The sequence below is a fragment of the Pyxicephalus adspersus genome, chromosome 1 (assembly GCF_032062135.1).
Source record: "Pyxicephalus adspersus chromosome 1, UCB_Pads_2.0, whole genome shotgun sequence".
NCBI lineage: Eukaryota > Metazoa > Chordata > Amphibia > Anura > Pyxicephalidae > Pyxicephalus > Pyxicephalus adspersus.
In genome coordinates, this window is record NC_092858.1 from 94687854 (window position 1) to 94715366 (window position 27513).

General features: G+C 36.6%; 1 protein-coding gene across 1 annotated transcript in view; it reads right to left on the reverse strand.

Annotated features, from left to right (window-relative positions):
• Window positions 1-27513, reverse strand: part of FHL3 (four and a half LIM domains 3) — a 36736-nt gene that overhangs the window by 7160 nt on the left and 2063 nt on the right. Inside the window, exon 2 of the mRNA XM_072419557.1 lies at window positions 188-351. Within this exon, the coding sequence (XP_072275658.1) occupies window positions 188-343 (156 nt within the window). The 5' untranslated portion in view covers window positions 344-351. The remainder of the gene's footprint in view (window positions 1-187; window positions 352-27513) is intronic.

Consider the following 27513-nt stretch of genomic DNA (forward strand, 5'->3'; position numbering starts at 1 on the left):
GGCATTTTTTTTCAAAGATAGCAAACATGCAGGTAAGCGTGTTTTATTTCAGACGGGACATCATCCGTCCCCGTCGGCAATAAAGACCTCAAAAATTTTGCAAGTGGAACTACAGTATAGTCCTGCTTTAAGAATATCAAGGGTTGTATATTTTCATATTAAAACAGTCTTGGTTAGAAATTCTTACCCTTGAATCATGGCCAATCAGCTCTTTACACTCATCACATGTGTTGGCGAACAGGCTGTCATAACATGGTATACAGTAAGGGCCCTCCTCCATCTGGATGTACTTTCGGCCATAGAGAGATTCCTTGCAGCTATCGCAGTCAAATGGCTCACTCATTGTTTAAGCTTAATCCACAAGAGAAAAAAAAACATTTGTAAAATAAGCCATTAAGGAATGATAAACTTTGATAAAGAAGTGTTAAGTATACAATGTATGGAATCATAATCATTGCTGTTCTAGAAAGCTATTGTAACCTATATTAATAGGATATCAGAACAAAAGAACATCTACATTTCTTGGGTTTCTAAAGACAAATAAACACAAAAGAACAAATAAAAGCCCATGTATGCTTTACCTGTGATATCATTAAAACCTTCTAAAGTAAACACATTACCTTTTAAGTAAAACATCATAACTAATAACAAGCACCACAACAAGGTACCAGATATTACTTTCTTTTGTGTTCCCCTCTCCATAGAGCAGAATGGCGCTGTATGGACAGCACTCGTTCATGCATTGTGCCATCGTTTATTGTTGAAAAGGATCGTGAAAGATCCTTTCCAATGACAATTATTGCACGTGTGTACATAGCTGTAGACCAATGAGGAAGAGGGGGCAGAAACACAAATCTAGTCCTGAAAATGTAACTGATCATGCAAATAAATGTGTCAGTTGAGGTCATCTACATTTACATATATACATAACAATAAGTAGGTGCATAATAAACCAGACTCACAATGGTATCATAGTCATTATTTTGAACGATGTGTTTGTATTTGCAAAGATAGCAGGGTTATCCAATAGAAGGAGGTCACATTTAAAGTACATTATTAAAATAAATAGTCTTGCTCAAAGACACCCTGTCACCAGATGATTTATTAAAAAGAAATTATCAAAAGTGCAGAATAAGAGATATATTGTGCTGTTTTACTTTACAAATTACAGCAGCAGTGTCAGCATGAACCAAACCTGATACATAATAGCCAGGGGACGGAAATGGTCCAATTTGATAGAAACCTTCCTTTTCTTGGCCGAGGACTAAAGGGCAAGAAACTGAAGACCATGGAGGGACAACCAGCCATGGCAGCAGAGAAAGACACAGTAGGTGATGGCCGGTGTGTGTGTGTGTTAGTCAGGGTGTATATATAAATGTGCAAGAGTGTGTATGTGTTTCAGTGTGTGTATGTATGTATGTGGGTTGAAAACGTCTTATAGAGAGTATATTTTAAAGCATGTGCCCTTTATTTAGTATTTGTGAGCCTGCCGAGTAGTACTCCACAAATGTTCATTTTTCTGTCTCATTAGACAGCAAAATAACATGCAAAAAAAGTCCTGGAGAGACTGTCAGATGAGTTAATAAAAACATTTATAGCTACAAAAACACATCTTGTTACTTTGGATCCCAAGATCCTTGTATATATTTTATATTGTCTGATGTTTCAAATTACTGTAAATAGGTGATACTGTTATTATAGCATTATCCAGCTTGTTAGAGCTTGCAAGGCAAAGTGTAACATTATGCAAGAAGTTGGTGGGAAACTGCTGAAGCTTGTGTTCATCGTGGCTGCTTTTATAGCACTGTTTTCATTGGCAATGCTGCTGGTACAACATGATTCAGTCTTCAATGCCACAAGCTACCCTATTATTTGAGAATGCAAAGTACATTCTTTCTACAATATTTAGTATTTTGGACACAGGGGCAACTTCCTGCCTGAAATAAAAGTTCCAGAGATGTACATTTTAATGAAAACACACAGTAGAAGGTATATCTCTTAACCATAAAATCCAATCATTTACAGCCATATTTGGCGAACAGGATGTGGAAGAGGCAGCTATAATTTTCTAAAACTGTCACTATCATGGAACAATGGCAACATTGAGGGTGTGTGTGTATTATTGGGACAAGAAATCCTGGAGTTTAATAAAAAAAACTGTCAAAAATTCTGACCTTTCCCCAGTTTACAAATTAGTTTTGGTCTTTGACCCCTTTGGATACATTTATCTTTGGTTTCTTTTTCCTGGTGGGATGTGGAAGAAGTAAACCATCTCTCATTACCCCTGCAGGAATTTTTGGTCAACAGGACAGGAGATAAGGGGAATATAACCCTGAACTTACAGAACCAGTTTTTGGAGGAAATCTTTTCTTTTGACTGTTTTTTTTTTTTTACAAAAATGTAATGCACAAACTATAAACCTGAATATGCTATCAAGAAAAAAATACAAGTACAAAAATTATACACTTACAAATACATTTTAAATCATTATATAGAAAACCTATGGCTTTGGGGGTTGCTGCATTTCTACATTATTCAAAAAACCTCAATGCTAAAAACCTTTAAGAAAACTGTTGGTGAAATGATCAGCTTTTCTTGTCTGCTGTTAGCAAAAACAAAAACCAATTAGCTATGTGTACAGTAATCTGTGAGGTATGTTGGGTTTCTGCTAATGCTAACCTGTCCTCGGGTCATGTATAAGTGCCAGATACCTCTGTGACACAGAAATATGTCAAAATCATTGTCTCTTTGTAGAGGCAAGGGTGATAATAGGATAATTATACACAGAACCACCCCGTCTATACATAAGCTGTCATTAGTACAGCCACTTGGGAATGTCTCATGAAGGCTTGAAAGTTTGAAAATCACCTGCAGGCAAAAGAACAGACAAATCTTTACACTGCAGATTCTGCAAGAGAATGAACCATGCATTTGTCATTGACAAAGAGGTAAAATAATTACCACAACTGTTAAACCTAATGTAAGATAAGTGACCTATTCATTTCTGCCTTATTCATATACTCAGTGTATAGAGATACATGTATCAATTCTTATCCCTGGTCTAAGGTTTCCCTTCTGCCTTGCAGAACCTGTTGCACGGTAAATACCAAGCCCTTACACTTTAACCTAGCTCGTAATGCAGAATCCCAGGTGAACAGGCACATTTTTAGTGAAACTACACAGCCTCTAGGGTTTGTCATTAGGAGGTATGTACTATTTTCTGATGGAGTAGCATTATCCTTTATGAGTAGAAGGTATGTCCTAGGTATACAAAGCCTAGCGCTTTCCCATTAGGAGTTATGTATTGTTTTCTGATGGAGTAGAATCTACCTTATCCTCAATGAGTAGAATGTATGTCCTAGGTATACAAAGCCTAACGCTTTGTCATTAGGAGGTATGCACTATTTTCTGATGGAGTAGCATCAACAGTATCCCCCATGAGTAGAATGTATGTCCTAGGTATACAAAACCTAGCGCTTTTCAATTAGAAGTTATGTACTATTTTCTGATGGAGTAGCATTTACATTATACTGTATGATTTGAAAGTTTGGCCTAGGTATACAAAGCCTAGCGCTTTTCCATTAGGAGTTATGTACTATTTTCTGATGGAGTAGCATCAACAGTATCCCCTATGAATAGAAGGTATGTCCTAGGTATACAAAGCCTGGCATTTTACCATTATGGGTTATTTCTTATTTTCTGATGGAGTAGCATCTACATTATCCTCCATGAAGAGAAGGTATGTCCTAGGTATACAAAGCTTAGCAAGGGCTTGACTGCCTTAGTCTCCACCCCAAAACTCTTCTGATGGAGAAATCACAGAATGCTGTGAACCAACAATGAATGAGCTTCATGCACTGTGATCAAGCCACTCCACCCCCACGTGCTATAATCTCTCCCATTACAAATCACTGCATACTTAAGTGAAGTGAAAGTTTCCTTGCAGATGGAATAACCAGTCAGCTGAAATATTACACAGTGAAGGCTGAGTAGATTGATCTTATTCTGAATGGAATCTTTGCCTAAGCTTTCATTGAGTGTTCCTAGTGACTGCAGGGGATGGCATTTGTTTTGATTTGTTATAGTTCCAATACTACAAGTCCTTTAGCAGATGTAGGGTTAGACAGCCCTGAGGAACACAGTCCATCAGGATCAGCCCAGCACTGGGGGAAGGGAAAACAAGCACGCAGAGAAGCAGGAAATCAGGAAAAAGACAATACATCTCTCTGAGAGTTCATTCACACCAGTTGTGATATTACACGCATGTTGGTGCAGCTTAGAGTTTCCAATATGCTGACCTAAATAGGAAGCTGAGAGGTCACCAGGCTCAAACAAAAAAATGCAATATTAGTCAAATTCTCTGTATTGCACAACTCCCATTGAATCCATATAAATAGATTTAGTTTATCAGCTGTACATGGGGTACAGATAAGCCCTAAAAATGTCTTACAAAAATCTAACTCATTTAAAAAGCTTGAAACTTTAAATGTTTCAGCTCGCCAGTAAGGGGCATCACCTTTAGGTCCTGCTATATTTTACAATGTATGACTTTTTCCAACATTTGTAAGAATACATTTTAAGGGGTACACCACTATTGTCTTTTTTATTTCTGCAGAAATACAAGTCTCATAAAGTTTTATAGTTATCTGACAGAAGACTGTTTTAGTCACCTTGTTCACCTCTATTGGTAGTATTACATGAAACTTTATGAAGGCTTAGTTCCTAGAAGAAAGTTTACGAAAGCAGTCCCTGTAAAGAAAAGAGTGAACACTTACCTTTCTCACCAGTGTGTCACCAATCTGTTGGTAAGCTATGGGTAAACTAAAAAAAAAACCCCAAGAGTCTTTCATACTTATAAGTTACCAGTTCACTGGCTCCATGCTCTTATTCCATCCACTGACCCCTATGTCACTCTTGTTGAAGATATGATTGGAGCAAATGGCTATTCCCACTATTAACTTCAAGGCGGAACAACTTTTAGAGAAAAACAGAGACTGTCATTGCTGACCTTTTAGTCTGATTGTGACACGGACCATATTTCTTCATGAGTTTGAGTCACTGATCCTGAACCAGAAATTAGATAAGAACTTCTAAAGTTTCTGATTTACATACTTGTTCTGATTTAAAAACAAAAAATTTATTAAAACCAGTGGGGGAGAATTACAACCAGGCACCGAATATATTTCTTTCATGACAGGTTTATTTTAAACTCGGATAGGAGGTCATATAAAAAGGTGCGGCCTGTGATGTTAGTGATGCTTGAGTCAGGCTTGGGAAACACTGATTTAGTATCTACGTATGTATGCCAAGACGTGAGTCAGTGTCTTGCCTTATGGAATATTCTGTCCTTTGGGCCTAAGAAGCACTGATGTCACAGTAAAACCATTAGGCTTAGTCCTCTGTGCTGCTTCTATACACTGGGAGGGTAATCTGACTACAGAACTGAAGCTGGCCACACACATTGAACTGATGAGTATACGAGGTTGCCATTATAAGAGTTACATTTATATATGAACAAATAGTTGGTATGAAACTTGCCCTACCTCCTATAAACTGTAACACAACTATGTGTCTATATTAACATGTAGAAGAAACAGGGGTTTTGGATATGCAATGGTTATAATAGAAAACAGGTGTATATTCAATTGCAAATCTTTAAATCTTGAGGGTTTGCTTTGGAATTAGGAAAAGTTGAAGACCATGGAAATAAAACTACGAAATGTAAAGAGTGTGGGGAATTTGCTGACGTTACTTTATATGACATTACACGTCTCCTAATAATTTTTTTTACTATAACCAGTTGGGGCAGATAAACCATAGTGTTTATGGGTAAATCTGCATCCAAATATGTAATCACATGTAATAATATATATTAGGTATAAAGTTAGTACATTGAAAACAGATAAAAACAAAAATGAATTAAATTATAGTTGATTTCAACTGACTCAACAACTCGAGAAGCAAGGAACCAATCGAATAACTAAAATCTCAAACTGTATTTAAGGCTTTTTTTTACCAAAATGCCTTTCCACATTTTCCATGTGTCCTGAAAAACACTGTGTACAGCAGTATGAAAAAATATGTAAAGAGCAAATTTGCCCCAATTTGATGCCTGAAAATGTTGGGCCATTTAAGAGATCCCAGAGAAGGTTTTGCTCATTGTGAGATGTTTGTTCATAAAGATTCTACAATCCCTCTGTGTGTCCTCTTTGGGGAAGAAGCTGTTAAGGCTGTAACCGTACTGTATAACAAAAAAAGATTAGAAAGCACTAGTGTCCTTAGCAATGGTTAAAAAATGTGCATACAGGGCTAAATCTGCCAGAAACAAAATATGTATTACTGAATCCGTCCTTCTGGCATGAAGTCACTGTACAAAATTGTGATTACGAGGTGGAAAATAAAAGTGCAGATGCGAACAGGAAATAAAAGAGCTTCTTAAAAGGGGGTCTGCATGCTAACCATAGATGAATCACTTGTCAGACTTATTTATGGCAGGTGGGGCCAAGTGCTACCTCCCAACCCCCATTTGGTAAATGCCACATTGACAGCACAGCTGTGCAGCTGGAAGAGGTCATGATGGAGACATGCGGTAATAAACTGACTGGTCAGAGGGTAACCAGTTACAAACTGGCTTGTAGATCAGAGTGCATGACACATGCATGATCAGACCACAGGCGAGGAAAGAAAACAAGTGGAAAAATAGCATTACTTCTCTGTTTTACCCAAAAAACAAACATCCTAGCTCAAATTGTTTAACCAGCAGTAAATGAGTTAACAGGATTCCTGCAGATAGCAAGCAGAGTAGTTTTGGTTGCTGTTCCAGCTGTGTCAGGATGAACCCAGTGACATCATTGACCACAAGATACAGCCAGACTAAATACCCACTTCTCTACGCTACCATCTTAGCTTCTACATGTCTAGTATCAGACAAAGGCCAGACGCCCTCTCACATCTGAAAAAGTCACCTAATTACAGACCTTGCCCACCCAAAATAAAAACGTAGCATATTTTCTTTTTCAAAACACAAGCCATAATGCCACAGGAGCTGGCAAGAATGTTCAGAAACCATCTGTAAAGAAAAACAACCTATGCTTTTTTAAGCACTGAATAAATAATTGTTTGGTCTAGCTACAGATTTACTTACCAAGTATTATTATTAGTATTAATAATAAACAGGATTTATATAGCGCCAACATATTACGCTGCACTGTACATTAAATAGGGGTTGCAAATGACAGACATTTACAGACAGTAACACAGGAGGAGGCAAAGACCCTGTCCCGAGGAGCTTACAATCTAGGAGGTAGGGGAAGTAACACACAATACGAGGGAAGTAAATCTGTGGATAGCCCTAAAGTTATAGAAAATTCTGTACTTATCATAGCTTTATGTATGTTAGCTGGAAAATTAGCAGTTTTATAGTCAGTCAGATTGAAAAAAGACAAAAGTCCATCAAGTTCATCTACTAGGGAAATAAACATATCCCAGATATAAAACCCTATGGACATAGTTGATCCAGAGGAAGGCAAAAAAACACTGGTACAATTTAATTTGCTCCAACAGGGGTAAATTCTACTTGATAATTTTAGAATGAAATGAAAAGGCAAGCATTGAAAATTGCCTATTGAATTCAGTAAATATAGGCAGCTGAAATTACATGCAGTGCCGCACATTTCATGTAAACGTTGAGCTTGGTCCTGTCCTTTCTCAACTCCAGAGTTAGTTAATGTGACTTCCAATCATGTTGAAAGACCCATGGAAAGGCCTAGGAGCTGGTAGGTGGTAGGATCAATTTGGTAGGTAGGATCAAGTCTATTTGTTTTTATCTGCCATGGTTTTGAAATAATTTTTTGGTGCATGTGCAGCATCAGCTTTGATCACCAGGGAAACTGCATTGGAGTTATGTCTTCCCAACATGGCCAATCAAGATGGCCGAACGTCCTCCAGAAAAAGAAGAAGAGAAGGAAGATGGTGGCTCCCTGTGCTGGAAAGAGGACAACAAATTTATTCCCGCTAATTAAATCACTGTTTATGGAGCTAAACCACTGACAAATTTGGAGACAAAGGACCTTTAGACATAATGCACAAGTGTGCACAGCATATTTGTTGAATGCCATACTTACCTTGTAAATGCCCTCATTCGGAAATCCGACCGCTGAGGTCACCCCTGTCACCTGAGCTATCATGTTTTCCAGCTCATCTGTGTTCGGGGCCTTGGCCAACTTGGTTGGCTATGCTAGAATGAAGTAACTTCCCCACATGTGCACAGGAGTTAATTCATCTCAGCAGGGAATCTTGCCTGGTATGTACATTGGGCTGTACTTGCATGGCTTAGTTTACATTCATAAGATGTAAGTTGACAGACAGGGAGAAGCATTCAAGACAGAAAAGACATACAGAGTTTATTCCATTCATAAACCCGCCTGCCAGCCTTTTTTCTTGAAAAAAGAAGTTTGGTTCCGTTTTGAATTGTGCAGTATTTTGAAGGTTTACTTTTGAGGGCCTAGGCTCCACTGGTTTTGAGGAAGCGTCGGGTTAAATAGCAAGGAATACACTTCAGCTTTGCTTTGCTTCCATTCAGAACATGAAGGACAACAAGAAGCAACAAAGCTTTGACATGGATAAAGCCACAAGCTTCACTGGCCTATGATACACTGAGACATTTTCCATTTTTTATAGAATTTCCCGGTAATTACACACAATATAACCTATCATTTTTTTACATAAACTTTTTTTGCTGCCTTGGCTTGGACCTGGACGAGCACACACAAAATCAGCTCAACTTAAATCACAAACCTCAGTTTCCACATTTTCTGGAACAAAGCATTTTTGCAGGGTGAGGTAACATCACCACTGCATCTTTCTTCCACTCTCCTGTGAAATGTGAGGCTGTTCTGCTGGAAGCTTCCACTGGAAAAGTGCATGTTATTAACACAAAGTCATGATGAAACGTCACAGGTGCAACTTAAAATCTGTATATCTAAAACAAATGGGTTTTTAAATGGAGGAGCTGGTCTCCATGGGACCTTTACTATGTTTAGGATGATGGACATTGTAAAGCTGGGCACAGACATCGTGACTTTAATGTCATTTGGCAAGCCTTTTTCACTAAATTAGAATGTTCTGATGGTAACAGGTCCTGGTCCAGGCAATAGTGGACAAAATGGAAGGTGTAAGCCGACCACCACTTGAAAAAAGGACAAGAAACAACAAAGATTGGGCTGTATTTTATGCCTGATGACTATATGGAGCACCATAAATATTAGATAGTCAATCAAACACTTTATTGAAAAATCATAATTAACCATTGAAATGTAAGAAGCAGCTCTATTGCCCATCCTGGAATTCATTCTATGAGGTCAACTGCTTGGTACACAGAATCCCTACAGCTACAGATTTTCTTAATGGTCCTAAATATTCATTTGTAAAAATAGAGCTTGGTGCACTCTCAAGTTATAACACCACTTAAAGTTTTTTGTTAGTAAGGTTGAACAAAACAATGTAACACGAGGCTGCTAGGGCCCATAAACCAAACTTAACGTAGACTAAATACACTTTCCAACTTAAGCGTAACGTAAGTGCAGTTTTCAGAGATTCTGAAATAGTTTGTATTATGAAACAAAATCAGAGCTCTTGGAGAAGGCGCCTTTTGTATCTAAAACACCAGAAGGTTTTACTATAAAACATCCAGAACTTTCAATTGACATGTTAACAATCTAGCTGTAAGGATTTCTTCTACATTACATTATTATAAAGTAACTTGTGTTCAATTAACACATAAACAAATAAAAGTTTGTACATAAAGAGTCCACATATATTTACATGCCAGAGCCCCGAAGCTGTAATCTGCAAATTGTAAATTCAGCTACAGTAGTTGTGCATGGCTCTCTCCCTCAATCACCCCACTATAATGGGCAAGCTGACAATGAGATGGTATACCCAATAGCATTACTATTCTGAAAAAGTTTAAATTTTCTGTATTTTATATATAAACCCCAATTTCCCACATAAAAAAACATTCTCAGCTTCATCTTAGTTTAACCTCATTCTCTTCTTAAAGGAACAGTTTTTGTAAATCAGTATAGCAAACCAGTCCCACATTTCCATCACTACTGAATCATATGTATAGCAAAGGCAATGGATAAAGATGTCACCTGGGAGTCAGACCTAAAGGGAGCTTCCAAACAACTAGTATTTTTTTTCTTTATCTGTCACAAATCACAGTATTTTTGCTTGAAAAAAATGCCACCCAGTCCCATGTAAAATGAAAAGCACCTACACACCTGATATAATGACCTGATTTCCGGGACCTGTCCCTTCATTAGAAACAAATAATGCCCTAAAATATGCAAGCGGAGGTTCCCCACAGTTATTTGTCTTCTTCCTTTCTGGGTTTCTGCTGGACAAGGTTTATAGCTTCTTCCTGCATTCAATTCAATTCTAGAACATGGCATTGCTACTCTCATTTTCTCCTAACATACTATATTGAGAGGTTATTTGTATCGGCAAGTTGTATCCTGTTTCAGATGAGGTCGTGGGTTGTTTTTGATAAGCTCTGATTGAATAATGATAATTTGTAATAGTGTTTTTATTGTATAAAGTGTTTCTAGTGTGCTCTGTTCTTTTTCGTTGTCTGTGTAATGCATTACATTACACATATTAGATTTTATTAAAATTTAGGATCGACAGACTGGCAAAAGCAGAAGAGGACCACCAAACCAGCCCAAAAAGAATTGGTGTTCTTAAATACTGATAGAATCAGCACATTAGCCAGTAAACTTGCATTTTACAAAGGCAGCTTTTATATCAGCAAAGCTTTCCTGCTAGTGATTTATTGTAAAAGCAATGACTAAATGTGAATTTTAAGAGCAAATGACAACTTAAAAAAGAGAAAGTTGTTATTTTGGTTTTACTTTGAAAAATGCAAAAAAATGCAAATGCACAGCAGTAATGACTTCTTTACAGGTCATGAAAACTATGAATGAAACAAGTTCACTAAATTTAGAGCTGCCTGACAATGCCGTACTTTGCTTCCAATAAACGACAAGTATCTCCCCTAACTGTAGTAAAGAAATTCCCTTCTGTGTGGAGGAGGAAGGGGAGATGCTGAAGGAAGCAAAAATCCCTACAGAGATAAAGACATATATGTAAGGAAATGCATAGTTTTTATCACAAACAATACAGAATATAAATAGACCCTATTATTGCTAGATTTCCTTTGTGTTATAAAGCAAATGGTCCCATTATTGTTAGATAATGTTGATGGTTTCTTCAAGGAAAAAACAGATAAAAACAAAATGCATATACTTTATCGGCATGATTTATTAAAGCTCTCCAAGGCTGGAGAGGATATACTTTCATCAGTGAAGCTAGGTGATCCAGCAAACCTGGAATTAATCTGTCCAGGAATGAAAACATTTACTAACAAATGACTTTTATGAAAGCCATTCCAGGTTTGCTGGATCACCCAGGATGAAAGTGCATCCTTTCCAGCCTTACGGAGATTTATTAAATCAGACCCTATGTGAGAGTATCAGTATGTTAATAACTGTACTTGAAAGCATTCAAGCTTGCTGGTGTTAAATTAGAAGCAGCATGTAACACTGACTTGGTATTAAGTCAAGGGGCTAGTATAAATTAGAGCTATTCACCTTTTGCAACACTAAACTATGCTAACAACTTTCATTTGTATTGTGATCAGCTGGCATTAAAGTCCAGAAGTAATGCAGGGCAATGTTTATTTTTATTAGAATCAGTGGTCTGAGTAACATTTCCTATAGTCTCTACTGGTGGCACTGCAATAAAATGATATCAATTGTACAAGGTATCATCAAAAATAGAAATACCTCTGGTGCAAATTGCCATCTTACCTCTCATACCGTATATGTAACAAGATTAAAAGCAGATAATAACTTGGCCACCCTCCTTCCTAACATAAGCTTCCATCGTACTATAGGCAACCTGTTCCTTGATCCCCACACACACTGCTTTTTATTAAAGGTTGATGTATTTAAGAAGCTACACACAGGGTTTGTTTTTGGCGTTTTTTTCTATTTTCCTGAAATAAAATGTCCATTGTAAATACGCTCTGAAATACTGTAGGGAGCCTTTAGCTGGCTACATTTTCCTTGGGTACCAACCACAGGACACAAAGACAAAGATATTTCCAAAATCAGTGGGCAAACCGTGCCCTCTACAAAATTGAAACCCTTTCTGTTTAGATTCCTAAAATAAACTGACTGTAATATTTAAACAAATCTATCTAGAACCCCAGCAGTCAATCCAATCCTAGGCTTCCTTGAAGGCAGGACAGTAGAATCATATGGCCCAACTTTATGTTACTTTTTTTTTTTTTGCATATTATTGACCTTATCGAGATTACTGATTATTGTTACTCGTAGAACTGTTTCTTTATTCTAGTGTGATTTTATGATTATTATCATTCAGTTGCTATCCTTTGAAACGCTTTGAATAATACTTCAGAGTGGTGGAAAATGTGAGCTCAATTACACAATATGTAATTTTATTAGTATAGTGTCTGCTTTTAACAAGCCTAATTAACTGAAGTCAGAATGAACAAGACTTTTTGACAATTAAAACAATAAAAGCCTTTAGTAGTAGCTAGCTGTTAAAAAACAACATCTATATCACTCTTTAAACTTTTAGCTCTTGTGCCGAGATTATAACAGAATCACAAATCAAAATAACTCAGCTTAAATTCTCTGTTCCCATCAATAATTATAATTTCACATTACATATAAAAGCCTATAGCATTATCTATTATATTAATGTTACAGATGAAGAAAAGTTTAATACGTCACTGTTGTTTTTTAAATCCACCCCTTTAAATCTGTGTGGTTAATAGGCGTTGCTGCTATAAAACAGGATTATTTGTGCTAAATGATCTGGTAATAATGAGTGATTGAAAGTGATATTTTATGCTTCTACTGTAAAATAGTTATTTGTTAGCCAAATGCAGCAATAACACACACATAGCATATAATAGTAGAAATCTGCTCTTTTTCACGTGTAAAGAAAAATTTGTTAAATTACCACAATTTTTGTTTCTTTAAAAAGCAATTGTGAATTGGGTAAGACCACCATACACTGACACAGATCTTTTTTCACATTGTAATGAGTAGTAATAAAACAATGCGGTCACATACAAAAAAAAAAATACATTTGAGAGGACCTGAACTTTGGATGTTTTGTGCAAAAATTGTAAGAAGAGAGCAGAAAATTAGGGTGACCATACCCTAGTTAATAGGTGTCTTATTGTAAATGGGAGGGAGAGCTCCCAAACCAGGTATTAGGCATATTGACTGAACTTGGAACAGGCATTTCTAATCAATGATTACTCAAAACATAAATCAATTATTGATTGAGAAACCCATCATTTTATAGATTAGCGTTCGGTTCAATAATTTAATTGAATCTAATGTCAAATCTTTTAACATTTTTTTACCTATATATGGCCACCTTATGTCCACCAAAGTGTAGGCTCCCTGCAGCAGATCTTTTCCCATTACTGACTTATCCTGCCTTGTTTTGAATTGTGTTTCTTTTTAGAGGTTGCCATCTAGCTTAAGGAGAATGGATTCTACCAAACGTGTCCCTCAGGTGACAATAATAATAAGTGGGCATGGAGGTTGCAGGTTCTCCCCCGTGTTTGTGTGGGATTTCCTCTGGGTACTCTGGTTTCTTCCACATTCATAAAACATGCAGTTAGGTTATATGTCTTTCCCCAAAAATTTACCCCAGACTGTATTAAAGACATATGTCTATGGTAGGGACAATAGATTGTGAGCCCCCTGAGTCACAGCTAGTGACATGTCTATAGACTTTGTAAAGCGCTGTGTAATATGTAATAATAATTGATAAAGAAGCTGCAGACGATTTGCATACCACCATACCCCACTCCAATGGCCTGATTTATTGGAAGCCTTGGAGAGCTTTAAAAATGAGATTTGGCCCCAAATCTCATCAGACTAACAGTAAAATGCAGCAGTGTCTTGGATCTTACTATTTAAAAGGTGCAATTAAGACAAAAGGTAACCCACATCAGTGTTGCTTGGGCTCAATTACAATTTCTAGAAGTTCATTATATTAGATCCTAACTTTTTCTGTTCAGGTCCACTTCTGATGAAACACTTAGTACAGTTTTTTTCTGTACGTGCCATTTGCAAACTGTGCTTCAGTATCATGTGACAATCTAAGTAGATTGGATAAAAATGTACAAAAAAGATAAGCATTGCCAATATTAAGTAGGCTACGGGAGCTTGTACAAAAGGCAGTGTTAGTTGGAAAGGGGATCTTGAAAGAGTTAGTCATTTGGAAATGACAATGAAAAGCCTTCTTGTTTGGTTAGCTTGACACATGGGACATTTGTGATCTAAAATGACTTCCCAGTTAGAGCAAACGTGCATATATTTATGTATGTGTTCCATTTCATATCACAGGACTGGCACTGAAACAATTCCTGCCTTCTGTAGCTCCATACATAAAATAATATGATTATGATTCAGACAAAAGAGACCAGGGATTTCCTGAGGTCTTTGTGCTTGTAGCAATAATAGTGACGTCCACCTGCTGTCTCATATTATTTTAGGAAATCCTTGTCTGCAGGCATGCAATAGACATGCTGACAATATTCCCAAAGCTGCTACAAACAGGATACACCTGTACACTTCACTCTAACAGACAGGTGTGCTAATTGACCATCACAGATTAAATTGCATGACCTATTTGTCTCTTGATACTTAATGTTTTTCTCCAGCCATCCCTGAAACAATCACTAACCAAACTTACCAGTGTCAAACACAGATGATGAAAATCATATGCCTGTATCTGCAGTTTTTTAAACTTTTCTAAACTAGACTAGGCATTCCACAAACTAAGAATATAAATGCAGATACAGTGTTGGCATTATACTTCAGAACTCATACTAACAGAACATATAGTATACTATTTTGTGTATACTCAAACTGAGAAGTGAATATGAAAGATATTAAAAAAAGACTTTGCGGCTATAAAACAAAAAACAATAGAATGGATTTTCTTGCTTAAGACACTTGTAGGCGTACTTCAGTTGTGCAGACAAGTACTTTTTATAATTGAACAATAGGTGTAACCTGACAGGTAGCTAAGAACACACCTTTGTTGTACATAAAATTTCTTGTAGATAAATGGTAACATGTAGAATCCTGCAAGTGATATAATTTCTTGGTATCAGCTTTACTTGTTTCACTGATACTTACGTCTTAAAGTTACTTTTACTTTCCCTTTGAGAAGAAAAACAAATCAGGTGATAAAAAAAGAGTTAAAATAAAAAGTTTTGCGCCGAAGTGCAGGTGTCTTAAAACGTACGTGTGGTCTGGGGTGGCATTAATTTATAGTTCAATGGAGATATTAAAATACGCTATTATACTTTTTTATTGAATACATACAATACTATTCAGGTCCAGAAACATTTGTATTTATATTCTTTAATTATCCGAAGGTTTGGTACCAGCTGCAGCATCTAGATCAGCAATTCTCAACCAGGGTTCCTCCAGACCTAGCTAGGGGTTCCTTAAACTGTGACTCATTGACCTCCCATTTGATGATGCCTGCAACTTTCTGGAGCCAAAACCACTTGGCAGTGCTAAATGCATCACTGCTTTTTTTGTTTTAGCTGTTTATAAAGGTGATATTCGCGCTACCACTGTAAGTGGGCATTCTTTTGGCAATCAGTTTTTAAAAGACCCTTTTTTACCCACTTTGGGACTGGTGGTATTTCCAAGCAAACAATATGACAGTGTGTAACCCTGCACAACTGTGATCCAACATCAGTCCTGGGAGTCAGGCAAGGGTTGCATTCAGTACTGGTCAGAAGGCTTGGTCATACCATAAAACAGTGGCTTCCTATTTAGCACCGATATATAATGGCAGTAAATCATTACAATGTTTCAGCAATGACATAATTATTTTAGAATGACAATGGCGCTACATGTCTTTAATGCTGTGTAACTGTATCACCCATAAAAAAAAAAAAAAAAAAACTCCTGCCCTTGTGTAACCCCCTCTCTGGGGCCATTCTCTATTTTTGTAGCTAACAGAGATGCTGCCATCTGTTTTAAACAATCAACCTCAGGCATTTTAAATGTGTAACAATTTATACTTTTCCAGTAAACAGACCTCAGCCTGGGTCAGTAAATCAGTATAGAATGTAAAAAGTTGAAAGGTAAAACATAGGTTGTTATATACTAATATGTTATTATTATTGTAACATACGGGTTCCTTATTATTAAACAGGTTTTATATAGCGCCAAAATATTAGGCAGCGCTGTTAAATATATGAGGTACTGAGTCTTCATTTTGTGTAATGTATATGTAATGTATCACTATGTGTTAATGTGCCCAATAAAGAACAAAGCTGCTTGTCAGGGTCCATCATGGTTATGTTGGTAGAAGGCACATGGGATTGGCAGGAGGTACTAAGCATGAATGGTTGTTACTGATGTACACAACAGGGTGTATTTATTGGGCTGGGGGTTGTTAATGAAATCTATTTTTTATCGACTGTTAGTATAAGTATAATCTACTCCAAGTCCTCATAAATACTTGTGAAAAACAAGTTCATTCCAATCTGTCATGCTTGTTTGTTGTATACACGTAGTAATCCAATATTGCTGGTCCTTAATAAAGATATACCAAAGTCAGGGTCTTATCACGCATATTCAAACGACAAGGAATTCTGAACAGGCTGGGCCTAGACAAAAAAATTCCACTAGCTGTTGACTCAAAACTTTGAGGTCAAGATCACTTTTGTGTTATTTTCTAACTCCCAAAGCACAACATTAAGTAGACATTTTTCCACCTACACTGCATATGTTGCTCAGTTAGTTTACTAACATCCAAAACACCAGCATGCTATACAACGTGGCAGGCATTGCTGGAAGAAAGTGATGAAGAAGGTACCAAAATATATTTACAATACAGTGGTACCTTGGTATAAATCCTTAATCTGTTCCAGATGCTTGGATTTATACCAAACAGGACAAATGTTTCCCAAGAGAAATAAAAGGAAAATGATAAATCCGTTCCAATGAAAAAAAAATGCTATTGTTATTGGCATATTATACATTGATGGGGCTGTATGAAATAATTTAAACACTGCCTAATACTAAAGTACATAAATACAAAGGCAATTAAATGAAATAAATGAAACTGTAACCTCACTTTACCTTGCTGAGTTGAGTGCCTACTAGGATGGTGCTGAGAAGGGAGGAGATGTTATGTAATTCACAGGGAGTTATAGCGCAGGTTGTTCACTGAATGGTAGCAACTGGCATACTGACACTTGTGGGCAGTCATGGCTTTGTCTTGGGAGAGGTAAATAAGGGTAGCGCACGGTGTTATGACTCATTTTGACCCATACAAGTTCTAGGACAAGGGTTGTATACCAAGCAAAATTTTTCATGTCCAAACAGGACTTATACCAAGTTGGACTTATTCCAAAGCGGACTTATACCGAGGTACCACCGTATTTGCTGTAGAAATGCAGCTTTGAAAGCTTTAATTAAATTTAGTGTTTTGAAATTGTTACTGTGATGTTGACAGTAAGGAATGTGCCCCTGACATTACAACTAAATATAGTTCTTGGTTTGGGAGACCTCATCCTGAGCACCACTCTGTAGGAGCCCTGTGCCAAATCATCTGCCTCCGGATACCAGCATGGATGGCTGGAATTGATTCAGAGCTTAATATCTCACCTCAATAGGCTAAACAATTTTGTATTTAAGGGATCTGAAACAAATTTTAATGGGCACATTTTTATGCACATAACAGTTTGCAACTTTTTGTAATCACTGAAACCTTTCACACCTATATTCGTATTGCAGAGCAAGTTTTTTTTCTCACTCCATAAACTCTACATGTTGAAGAACCATAGACTACAGAAGAGGTGTTCCATTTTCAGGGAAACAAAAAAGCAAAAGGATTAGCTGAGTGATGGGGTTTTCCAAAACTCTTGGTTTATGGTTTTAAAAAAATGGGAATCAAATGAAGTGCAGGAGTTCACAATAACATGCAGTGTTATTCTAATATATTTTCCCTTTAACTTCGTTGCTTTTCCAATATCTTTCATTGTATGCGTTTAACCTAACATTTGCCTGATGTCAATGGATAGAACTGCACCTTCAGGTAGAGTCCATTATTAAACTATGTGTAAGATAAAGAAGAGATAAACTCAACAATACCTCATAAAGCTATAATGTTTACATTGAAATAGTAAATAAAGCAACACCTGACAAGTCTGAGACTGGTTTAAGGTGAGCAGGGATTTATTTCAACACTTCTTAACTGCTACTACTTTAGAACATAATGATATGCAAACAGTAAGTAATAAAAATGTGTTATAACAGCTCAGTAAATGTCATGACGTAGATCCTAAGGATTCTAGGCAGATGATATAACAGGACTGACTATCAACACAGACTAATCTAATTTGCCTCTTAGATATGAAACACCCTACAGACATTGCTTACAATGGATGTGTCACTGTTTAAGAGAATCACAAGCTACGCACAGTCATACTTTTATCACGTACTGAGTTGGTTTCTGGAAAAGGTTGTAATAGAAGTAAAAGAAAAATAAATTAAAGGAAGCAGAAGACTGCGATGATAAAAAATATAGATGATAAACCATACAAACTACCCAACAATATCCAGGACATACAAGTGCTGTGTACATTACTGGTGCATTTTGGCTATTATATCCCAAATGTTGAGGGTGCAATGACCAGGAATTAAAGGCTACAGAACCCCCTTTCAAGTAAATCTATATCCAATATTAGAATGTCTGCCTTTAATGTTGCCTTACTGTTCTAACCGGCAGAGTATCTCTCAGTTAATCCTGGGGACAACTGTCATCAGAACAGAGGAAAAATCCCCCCTTTTTTCTTTTTAGACTTACTACTACCAAGCCCCAAATGTCCATATTGATTTTCAAAATTAGACATGCTGATATTTTAGTTTATAATATTTTATTTTTAATTCATATTATTATACCAAAGTAAAGGAACCCCAAAGCTATTCATTACATTACTTGAATGTTTGAAATGGCATGTATTTGTATGACAGCGCTATTTATTGATAGGGATCACCAACTGAATTGTGATCCCATTTTGCTTCATGGTTCTCCTAACCGTTACTGTTTTTCCTGAATATGGAGATTACTCAATTAGCGCAGGGATTTCAATCATGAAGTAAACTAAAGATCTCACTGGTTCCTTTACCAACTGTGGAGACCCTCACCTGGCTGAAAGGTAAGCTGCTTTGCAGCTGCCTTGCCAGACATGCAACCCACTTGCTACACTTTTTCTCTTGCCTTGGGGTTTTGATGTATCATACTTTTTAAGTAGCTGCAGCTCTGTAACCTCCACCCTCCACCAACCAGGAGAGTGCAGCAAGTTGGCTGTATGTCTAGCAGTATACACCTGGGCCACTTCCTCTGGATCTTTCAGCTTTAGGCTTGTAAAATGGAAAGTATACTGGTTGGGACAGAGCATATAGCACAGAATAGGCTGAAATGTTGGAGACAAAGAAGAACATTACATTAGACTCCTTATTCTTGACCTACCAGCATTAGATATGTGTGCTGGAATATATGTGTGATATAGTTGATGAATAAAACACATGCATTTTTATTATTAGAAATGGTGAGCAGAGCAGTGAATTTGAGATAGAGGGCTGATTTATTAAATGTCACCACGGCTGGAGAAGATACACTTTCATCAGTGAAGCTGGGTGATACAGCAAACCTGGAAGGGTTCTGGTCCAGGATTTCAAACATTGCTAGCAAGTAGCAAATTACTTTGAAGAAAACCACTCCAGGTTTGCTCGATCACCCAGCTTCACTGATGAAAGTGTAACCTCTCCAGCCTTGGTGACATTTAATAAATCAGGACCAAAGAGACTGCAACTGAGAGGTGAATATGAGTTAAGTAGTGGGAAGCTGGGCAGTAAGTCTGAGCTGTGGAGTGAGCAGGTGGGTAGAGAATATGCACAAAACAAAGGGCCAAGTGAAGAATTGGAGCTTACAAAGGTACAGCTGGTCAGTAAACTGGAGTAATTAAAATTTTGTATTTTACATTTTCTAATTATTATTTAAGCCTGTCAATTATGGTCTTTAGGACACAGCCATGAAGGGTTCAATATTTAAGGGGAATGATAACCTAAAAATCAATAGCTGGAAATAGTATCTTTGAGTTTGCAAAACAGTGAAATAGTTTTTTTTTTTACAATAAAATTAAATATTGTTTATTCACAGGACATGTGTATGAATACTTGAATATTGGTGCCCTTTATGTATTCCTATCAGATCTGTGCAGTAATCCAGCATGAAACTTTTATGCACTTGCAACTCTCACAACAGTGATGCCCACAACCTTTACAGGGTAATGTGTTAGTTTGTTTTGCTTTTTTGTACATTACAAATGGATTTATATCCTTTTTGTGGCTATTGTTTAAAATATTAAAATGTAATTGTGTTTGTATCCAGAAATCAGCCTTCAAGATGAAAACAGACTCAGCTGTTATACATGGAATAGGCATGATGTAGATCAATAGGGGGATGCAATATCACTCTTTTGTTTATTACTAGAAAGGGATAACGATATAAGAGAGGGTCAGAATGCCGCTGCTTTGATGAAAAACTGGTTAATCCTGTAGAAGTAACATTATACCATAACAAATGTTTGCAACTTATCAAAAAGATCTTTTGTGTACTGTATCAAGACAAGAGTGTCTGTGGAATGCTCCAGTTTCTTGGACATATCACAAAGTAGGAGTATTCATAGGCTTATGGAAGTAATTCCGGTTTCTGTCTAGTCATAAGAAATACACACGTCAGTGGTAAATAAATAAAGACCAATCTAGGCCTTTTACACCTGTCTTCTACAAATATGCAGGCACACTGCAGTTGATTGCTGATAGGCATAATAAACTATTAGCTAATGATTTTAATCTCCAACATTAGATACTTCTGCAGCTCAATGTACACATAAATGATCAATAATAAAATTACATTGTACAGAGCTATGGTATTTAATAAAACAACTGAGACGTCCCTACTAAGCTGCACAATCAAAAAAAATGCAGAGAACTATCTTGCATGGCAATACATAACCAATCATTTTTAAACTAGAGACTTGTGTGTTTTTTTCAGGGGAGCTGCACCCCAGATCATGATTCCTATCCACAACCAGTTGTTAAACTCACTTATACTTACAATCTTACCAAAAACTTCCCATTACTACTGCAATACTGGAATATTGTACTGCTGAGGTACTAAGTGATTAACCAGAGACTGCAAAAAGTTACATAGATCTGCACAGGACAGAGAAGGATTGCCTGAAGATTACAGCATTACAGAGGAATTCAGGTCTGGAACTGCTAAATTATAGAAAAAGGCTGCTCAAAGACTGCAGAATGACATGGAATGAGTTGCTTAATGAATAATGAGCAATGGAGAAAGATCGTCTGCTTGCAAAGACTGTAAAAACCGATCATTTGCTACAATCCTGCTACGTTACTTTGGAGTGTGATATGAATATTCTATCACTTTAACCAACATTTTTGAATTCTGCATTCAAAGTACCATCTAGGTTGCTATTTTTATGGTGGTTGCATTTTCCCCCTTGTGTTTTTGTGGCTTTGCATTTTTGCGACACATTTCAGAGCCCATTCATTAAAGCCATATGGCCCAGCATAGTATACTCAGTCTGAAACCTTAAAAGAAAAGCCTATTTTTTTTTTACTCACCTGATTGTCCAGTTTGATGTCTCTTGTACCTGTTTTGGGAGGGATCCAGTGTGCAAACCATGATTTGACGTCCTCTCTGGGAAGTCATCATGGTGCTGCTGTATTCTAGAACCTAGCAACCTTGCCACTAGAAAGCCGATAGGAAATATCCAAGTCACAAAGGTGGACCCTACAACTCCAGAGCGGTCCAGATGATAGTAGACTTGAAAGAAAGAATTAGGTACGAGGCATTATTTTTCTTTAATAGCTGTTGCAATTAGCTGGGAGGATAAAATTGTGTGAAGTTGTGCTCTTTTTTTGCCTTTTTTACTCATGACCATGGTCACAAAAATGTGACAGTACAACAAACTCAACAAATCTTTATACTAACTCTAATAAGGTTATACCTCTCAAATAAGGTTTGTATATTCTCATTTAGAGCAATACAAATCTACTGTTATAGATACTATTCACAACACAATTACTGCACAGGAGCTAAATTATAAATGAACACAAAAACCCCAGCATAAGATCGAAGTCTTCATTCCCTTGAAAGTAGTAACTGTGCTATGAACATTGATTTATGTACTCTCGGCAATCTTTTTCTCTGTGGGAAAATATGTTATTCTGATTGATCATTTTTTGAAAATGTGATAGATCTCAAAGGTGCTATTATATACTAAAGATGTCAGTAGGCCAATTCATAAAATCAAACTGAGGTCATTAGTTTAGTTATGTAATCCCCCTCAAGTTAGCAGTAAGGGAGCAGAAGTATTCATCATTCATTAAGTTGCCTGAGCAGAGCTGTCAATGGAGAACGGAAAGCAAGAATCAAAAATATGCTTTTTTAAACAGCAAAGCAAACATCCTCATTGCTTCTAAGGCCTAGTTCAGATGAGCTCAAACAACTGGTCTGCATGATTTTTCAAATGGTAATTGCTTGTTTAGAATCCCAAAAGAAGACACAGGTGTATTATTATTATACAGTATTTATATAGCGCCATCATATTACGCAGCGCTGTACAAAGTTCATAGTCGTGTCACTAACTGTCCCTCAAAGGAGCTCTATCTAATGTCCCTACTATAGTCATATGTGGTTAATGTAGTCTAAGGTCAATTTTTTTAGGGGGAAGCCAATTAACTTAACTGCATGTTTTTGGGATGTGGGAGGAAACCGGAGTACCCAGAGGAAACCCACACAGACACGGGGAGAACCTGCAAACTCCATGCAGATAGTGTCCTGGGTGGGATTCGAACCCAGGATCTAGCACTGCAAAGGCTGGAGCACTAACCCCTGAGCCACCGTGCTGTATGGTATTTTAGACTTCTGTTAGTGGGGTAGAGATGGTGTACGCCACACTTGGAAGCTCCTGATCCTATTTGCTCAATCATTCATTAGCAACACCACTCATATGTCCATGTCCAATACACAAATGATTATGATCAGGAGGCCATTGAATTCACTTTAGAGTCACTTTAGGTCCAATCACCATGTTAGACCAGAGATTGGACTAACCCCCCCCCCAAAAAAAAACAAAAAAAAAACAAGAATGTGTTTACTAGATCCAAGACGTACCACACTTGCTAGATTATTTCATAAAATATTGTGTAATGTTTACAAGCAAAGCAAATTAGTCTATAGCAACCTTACTATAATCACTTTTTGCATATATGAAACTTGATTGCTGTAAGTATTTGCAGTAAGCACATTGTCCCTGTAATACCTAATAAAATATTTGATAATGCAAGAATTCCACTAATGACTGAAAAACAGGTTTATACATACACCTACTGGTTTATGTTATACGGAAAAAAAGTAATCAGTAACATCTGAAGCAGAAGACTAAGATTAACTGTTCTAGGTTCTCCCTTTTTGCTCTAAAATGGCTCAATTTATATTCAAAATCAAAAAAATAATTAGAGCTTTAACTGAGTCTTATGGCTATAGGAAAGAAGTAACAGGGGTCAGGGTTAGAAATTAGGAGTGGAGGGAGGTAATAAGATTAACTGTAAATTTTTAAGGTGTGTTCAAAGCCAAAACTTTTTTTTGTGTGGAAAGGGATAGAAGTTCTGTGAAGTTACCTAGCCCTGGATTCTTTGTGCTAACAACCCATTCCTAACCATGGAAGAATTGATATCAACCAATGAGATCTTATCTTTATTTAGAATGTGACTACAAAACTTTGGCTATACTTACATCTGCTTTACATAAAATATTTAAAAACTTTATTACATCATTTACAAACTAGCAGATTTTTCTACTTCCTTTTTATGACACATTTTGGTTTGATAGCTATGCGTGTTTCCCTTATTTTGCATTCCATTTCTATTCACAACAGTATTAAAACCTAAATGAAACACTAAAATGTATGCAACAAAAATTGTATACAATAAACTTGGTTATTGGCAAACAAGGTGTGGAGGTTGGATGACTTTAGTGTAATAAATAAATCAGATGAAGGAAGATACAAATGAACTATGTATTGAAGTGCTGAGTCTTGCACAGGACATGGCTGCACAAACAGGACTATTGATAGAAAAGGAAATGGGGCAATGCAGATAATAGAAGTCATTAAGGCTTCCTCCATATAGGTCTCTAGTCAGCTATAATGGACTTCCTCAATGTATGGCAATCTTTACAAACCCATGAAAAACAAGTGAAATGGAGATGGGTCACGCTTACAGAAATGTACAGACCAGTTACTTGCCAGAAACTTCTAAGAATACTACAAAAATGTTAACTAGGAAAGTAGTTCTTTACATAAACTTAGCTATAGCATTATAACATATATAACTGCTATACAAACCATTTTGCAATTTAAAGAAAATGTATCCAATAATGTTAGCTCAGAATTATGTTACATTTATTTTGGGTGGTAAGCTGCTTTAATGGCCAGAAGATGAAACACTGGACTTTTTCAGGTTTCAGGTTTGATTCAAATGTCCCACTGTTCCAATGTGACAACTTTGAGATGTTTTGTACACTATTTAGGTACAAACTATATCCAGGAATCCCAATATCCTGCTTTTGTGTTCGGCTCACAACTTTTCCCATTAATCAGCACATTTTTTAGGATGCAGGATACAGGTCACATTTACAATTTGCAATAGGAATTTCATTTTTAGTTGAGCCCCTCTAAGGCCTGTCCACTTCCTAGGGGATACAGGGGATTTATTACATATTTCCCCATATGACTGAACTTGTATTGAAGACCCTTGTGCATGAAATAGTGTAACTATAAAATGTAACGAGGAGCAAATTATCTTTTCACTGTTAGCATAATAAAAAAGTAACGTAAATGAAGGTTTCACCCATTTTAAAGTTTCTGATGTTCTGTTGCTTTCTCTTTTAATATACATAGTGAAAAACGATACATAATTGTGCAGGAAATGTCAGATCAGCGGATATTTTGGTTCTCAATATGTAAACCTTTAGCCTACTTTTGTTAACCTATAAAAACTTAACGACTGACATATTCCCAACACACCTAGACACTTCTATTGTGCAAAGAAGAACTTTGTATGTAGTTATTCCAGACCCAATAAACTGTTTACCAAAAGCTAGTGATACAAATAACACATACACATAACACGTTACAAATTACAGCTGTAATTCTTAACTGCAGTAAACATTTATAACAATCTAATTTTGCCTTTCAAGATAAATTTTGCCATGCATACTATCCTAGAGTCAATTGTGTCAAATGTTACAGGAAGCTAAAAAGATGCTAAAGAAGTAACATGGTTTACATGGTGTTCAGAAGGAAAGCTCTAAGAAAGTGTCTCTTGGGCAATATTTTTATTTCTCTAATAAGTTTGTACACATGTCCACAATACAGATTTAACCTCAGCAGTCACAGTTTTAGCACTTGAGGAAGGCACCACAGATGGTGAAACATACACTTCCTGTAATTGCCAATATCCTTTCCATACATAGCAAGCCCCAGGTTATTACAAGGAGAGGAAACTAAGGAGAAACATTCTATTGAAACTATAGAAAAACAAATATTAATCGGTCTGGTCATTCTTGGCATGTCCTAAGTAAAGAAGTTGATTTTTGGATGGTAGTGACAGATAAGTGGTATGACACATCTTGGTAAGGGTTGCTTTGGTGAGAAATTTTAGTTTCATGGTAAAACCCTATAATCAGGCTAGGCATGGAAAGTTAAAAAATCATTGAACCAATAAAGATCTCTAATCCATTATCCATGTAGGCAACAAAGGTATGGAATGCAGCATCAAATTTGTCTTTGTAATTAGGTAGTTAGGTTAAAATTCGAAAGCACTCAGCATCCCCTATATCAAAGTAGTCTTTCTGTGCCAAATGCAGTGATAGGTATTAGTTAATTTGCAAAGACTGGAAGCTCTATACTTAATGATACTATTAAAGGACGAGGGTTCTAACAGCTCATTAGTGGCTTTGTTTAATTATACAGCAAAGTGTTGCATGCCACCCCAAACCACCACAGTTCATACACCAGTTTACAGTTAAAAAAGTTCTGTCTTCTCCCTAGTAGGCAATAATATTTAACTTTGAAATAGCCATGGGGCTGGACGCTGGAGGGTTGCAAGGGTGAGAATAACTTCATTGTCCGGAACTTGAAAATGGAGCACACTTAAATATCTTTCACCCCAGATCCAGACAAAACTCTTCTTTTAGTTTGGAATAGGATGTGATACTGTTGGAACCTCTGTCAAGCTTTGTATTTCTATCTGGTCCCCACTGGTGATATTTCCTGTCTTTTTATGTGTCAGGCACAGGAAAGTAGGGGGATCTTCACATAGGCAAACAGAAGTACAGAAAACAATAAAAATGTGTTTTTCTTTAGAAGTTGTTGATTTTTTTGTGTGTTCTCAGTGGGGAGATTTCTCCTCACTTCCTGCTTAGGTGATGGATGTCAGACTTAGCAAGAAATAAAGGAAAATCTCCCCACACATACAAACAGCAAAAAAACAAGAACAGGAGTAATAATTATTTACAGTTCTTTAGTAAATTTGTACTGGCTTAGAGTTCCAAAGTCAAAAAGCGCGAATGAACAAAGTTTAGAATGATCATTCAAGAGAGATAAGTTTATATTCGTCAGTCATGACAGCAAAGCTAAAGAAAATAAATCATTACAGAAACTGTTTTGGCAACATAAATCGTGGCTATATGTCTTTTCTTCTGAATCACGAGAGCTCCCCCTGTGTATATCTCATAGTTATAATATTAAATAGCTATAAAGTTATAGAACCAGACCCAGGTTTTTAGCACTCCCATGTAATAAAATAAAGGTACTGGGAAAACAATGGTGATAATTCTGTAATTCAATTAAACATTGATATTTATATATTGTAATAAAGATATTCTTTTTTCTATTTATGATTTTAATATGAAATTAGGTGTTATAGGTTTGTAAATCATAAGGTTAACTTTACAATAAGCAGGGTGTTAGTTGTATTTTACTACAACATTATGCCAGAAAAATGCCCTGTACAAACCTCCTAAAGATGTCAAGTCAGATCAGCTTCAGCAGTGTCCGAACTGCATGATAAAACCTTGAACCAACAAGATTAGGTATTGTTCTGTTCTCATATTTTAGGACAAGACAAGATCAATTATTGTCCTGGTACAGAAACACATATAGGACAAGATCAGTTATTGTCCTGGTATAGAAACATATGGGACAAGATCAGTTATTGTCCTGGTATAGAAACACATATAGGACAAGATCAGTTATTGTCCTGGTAT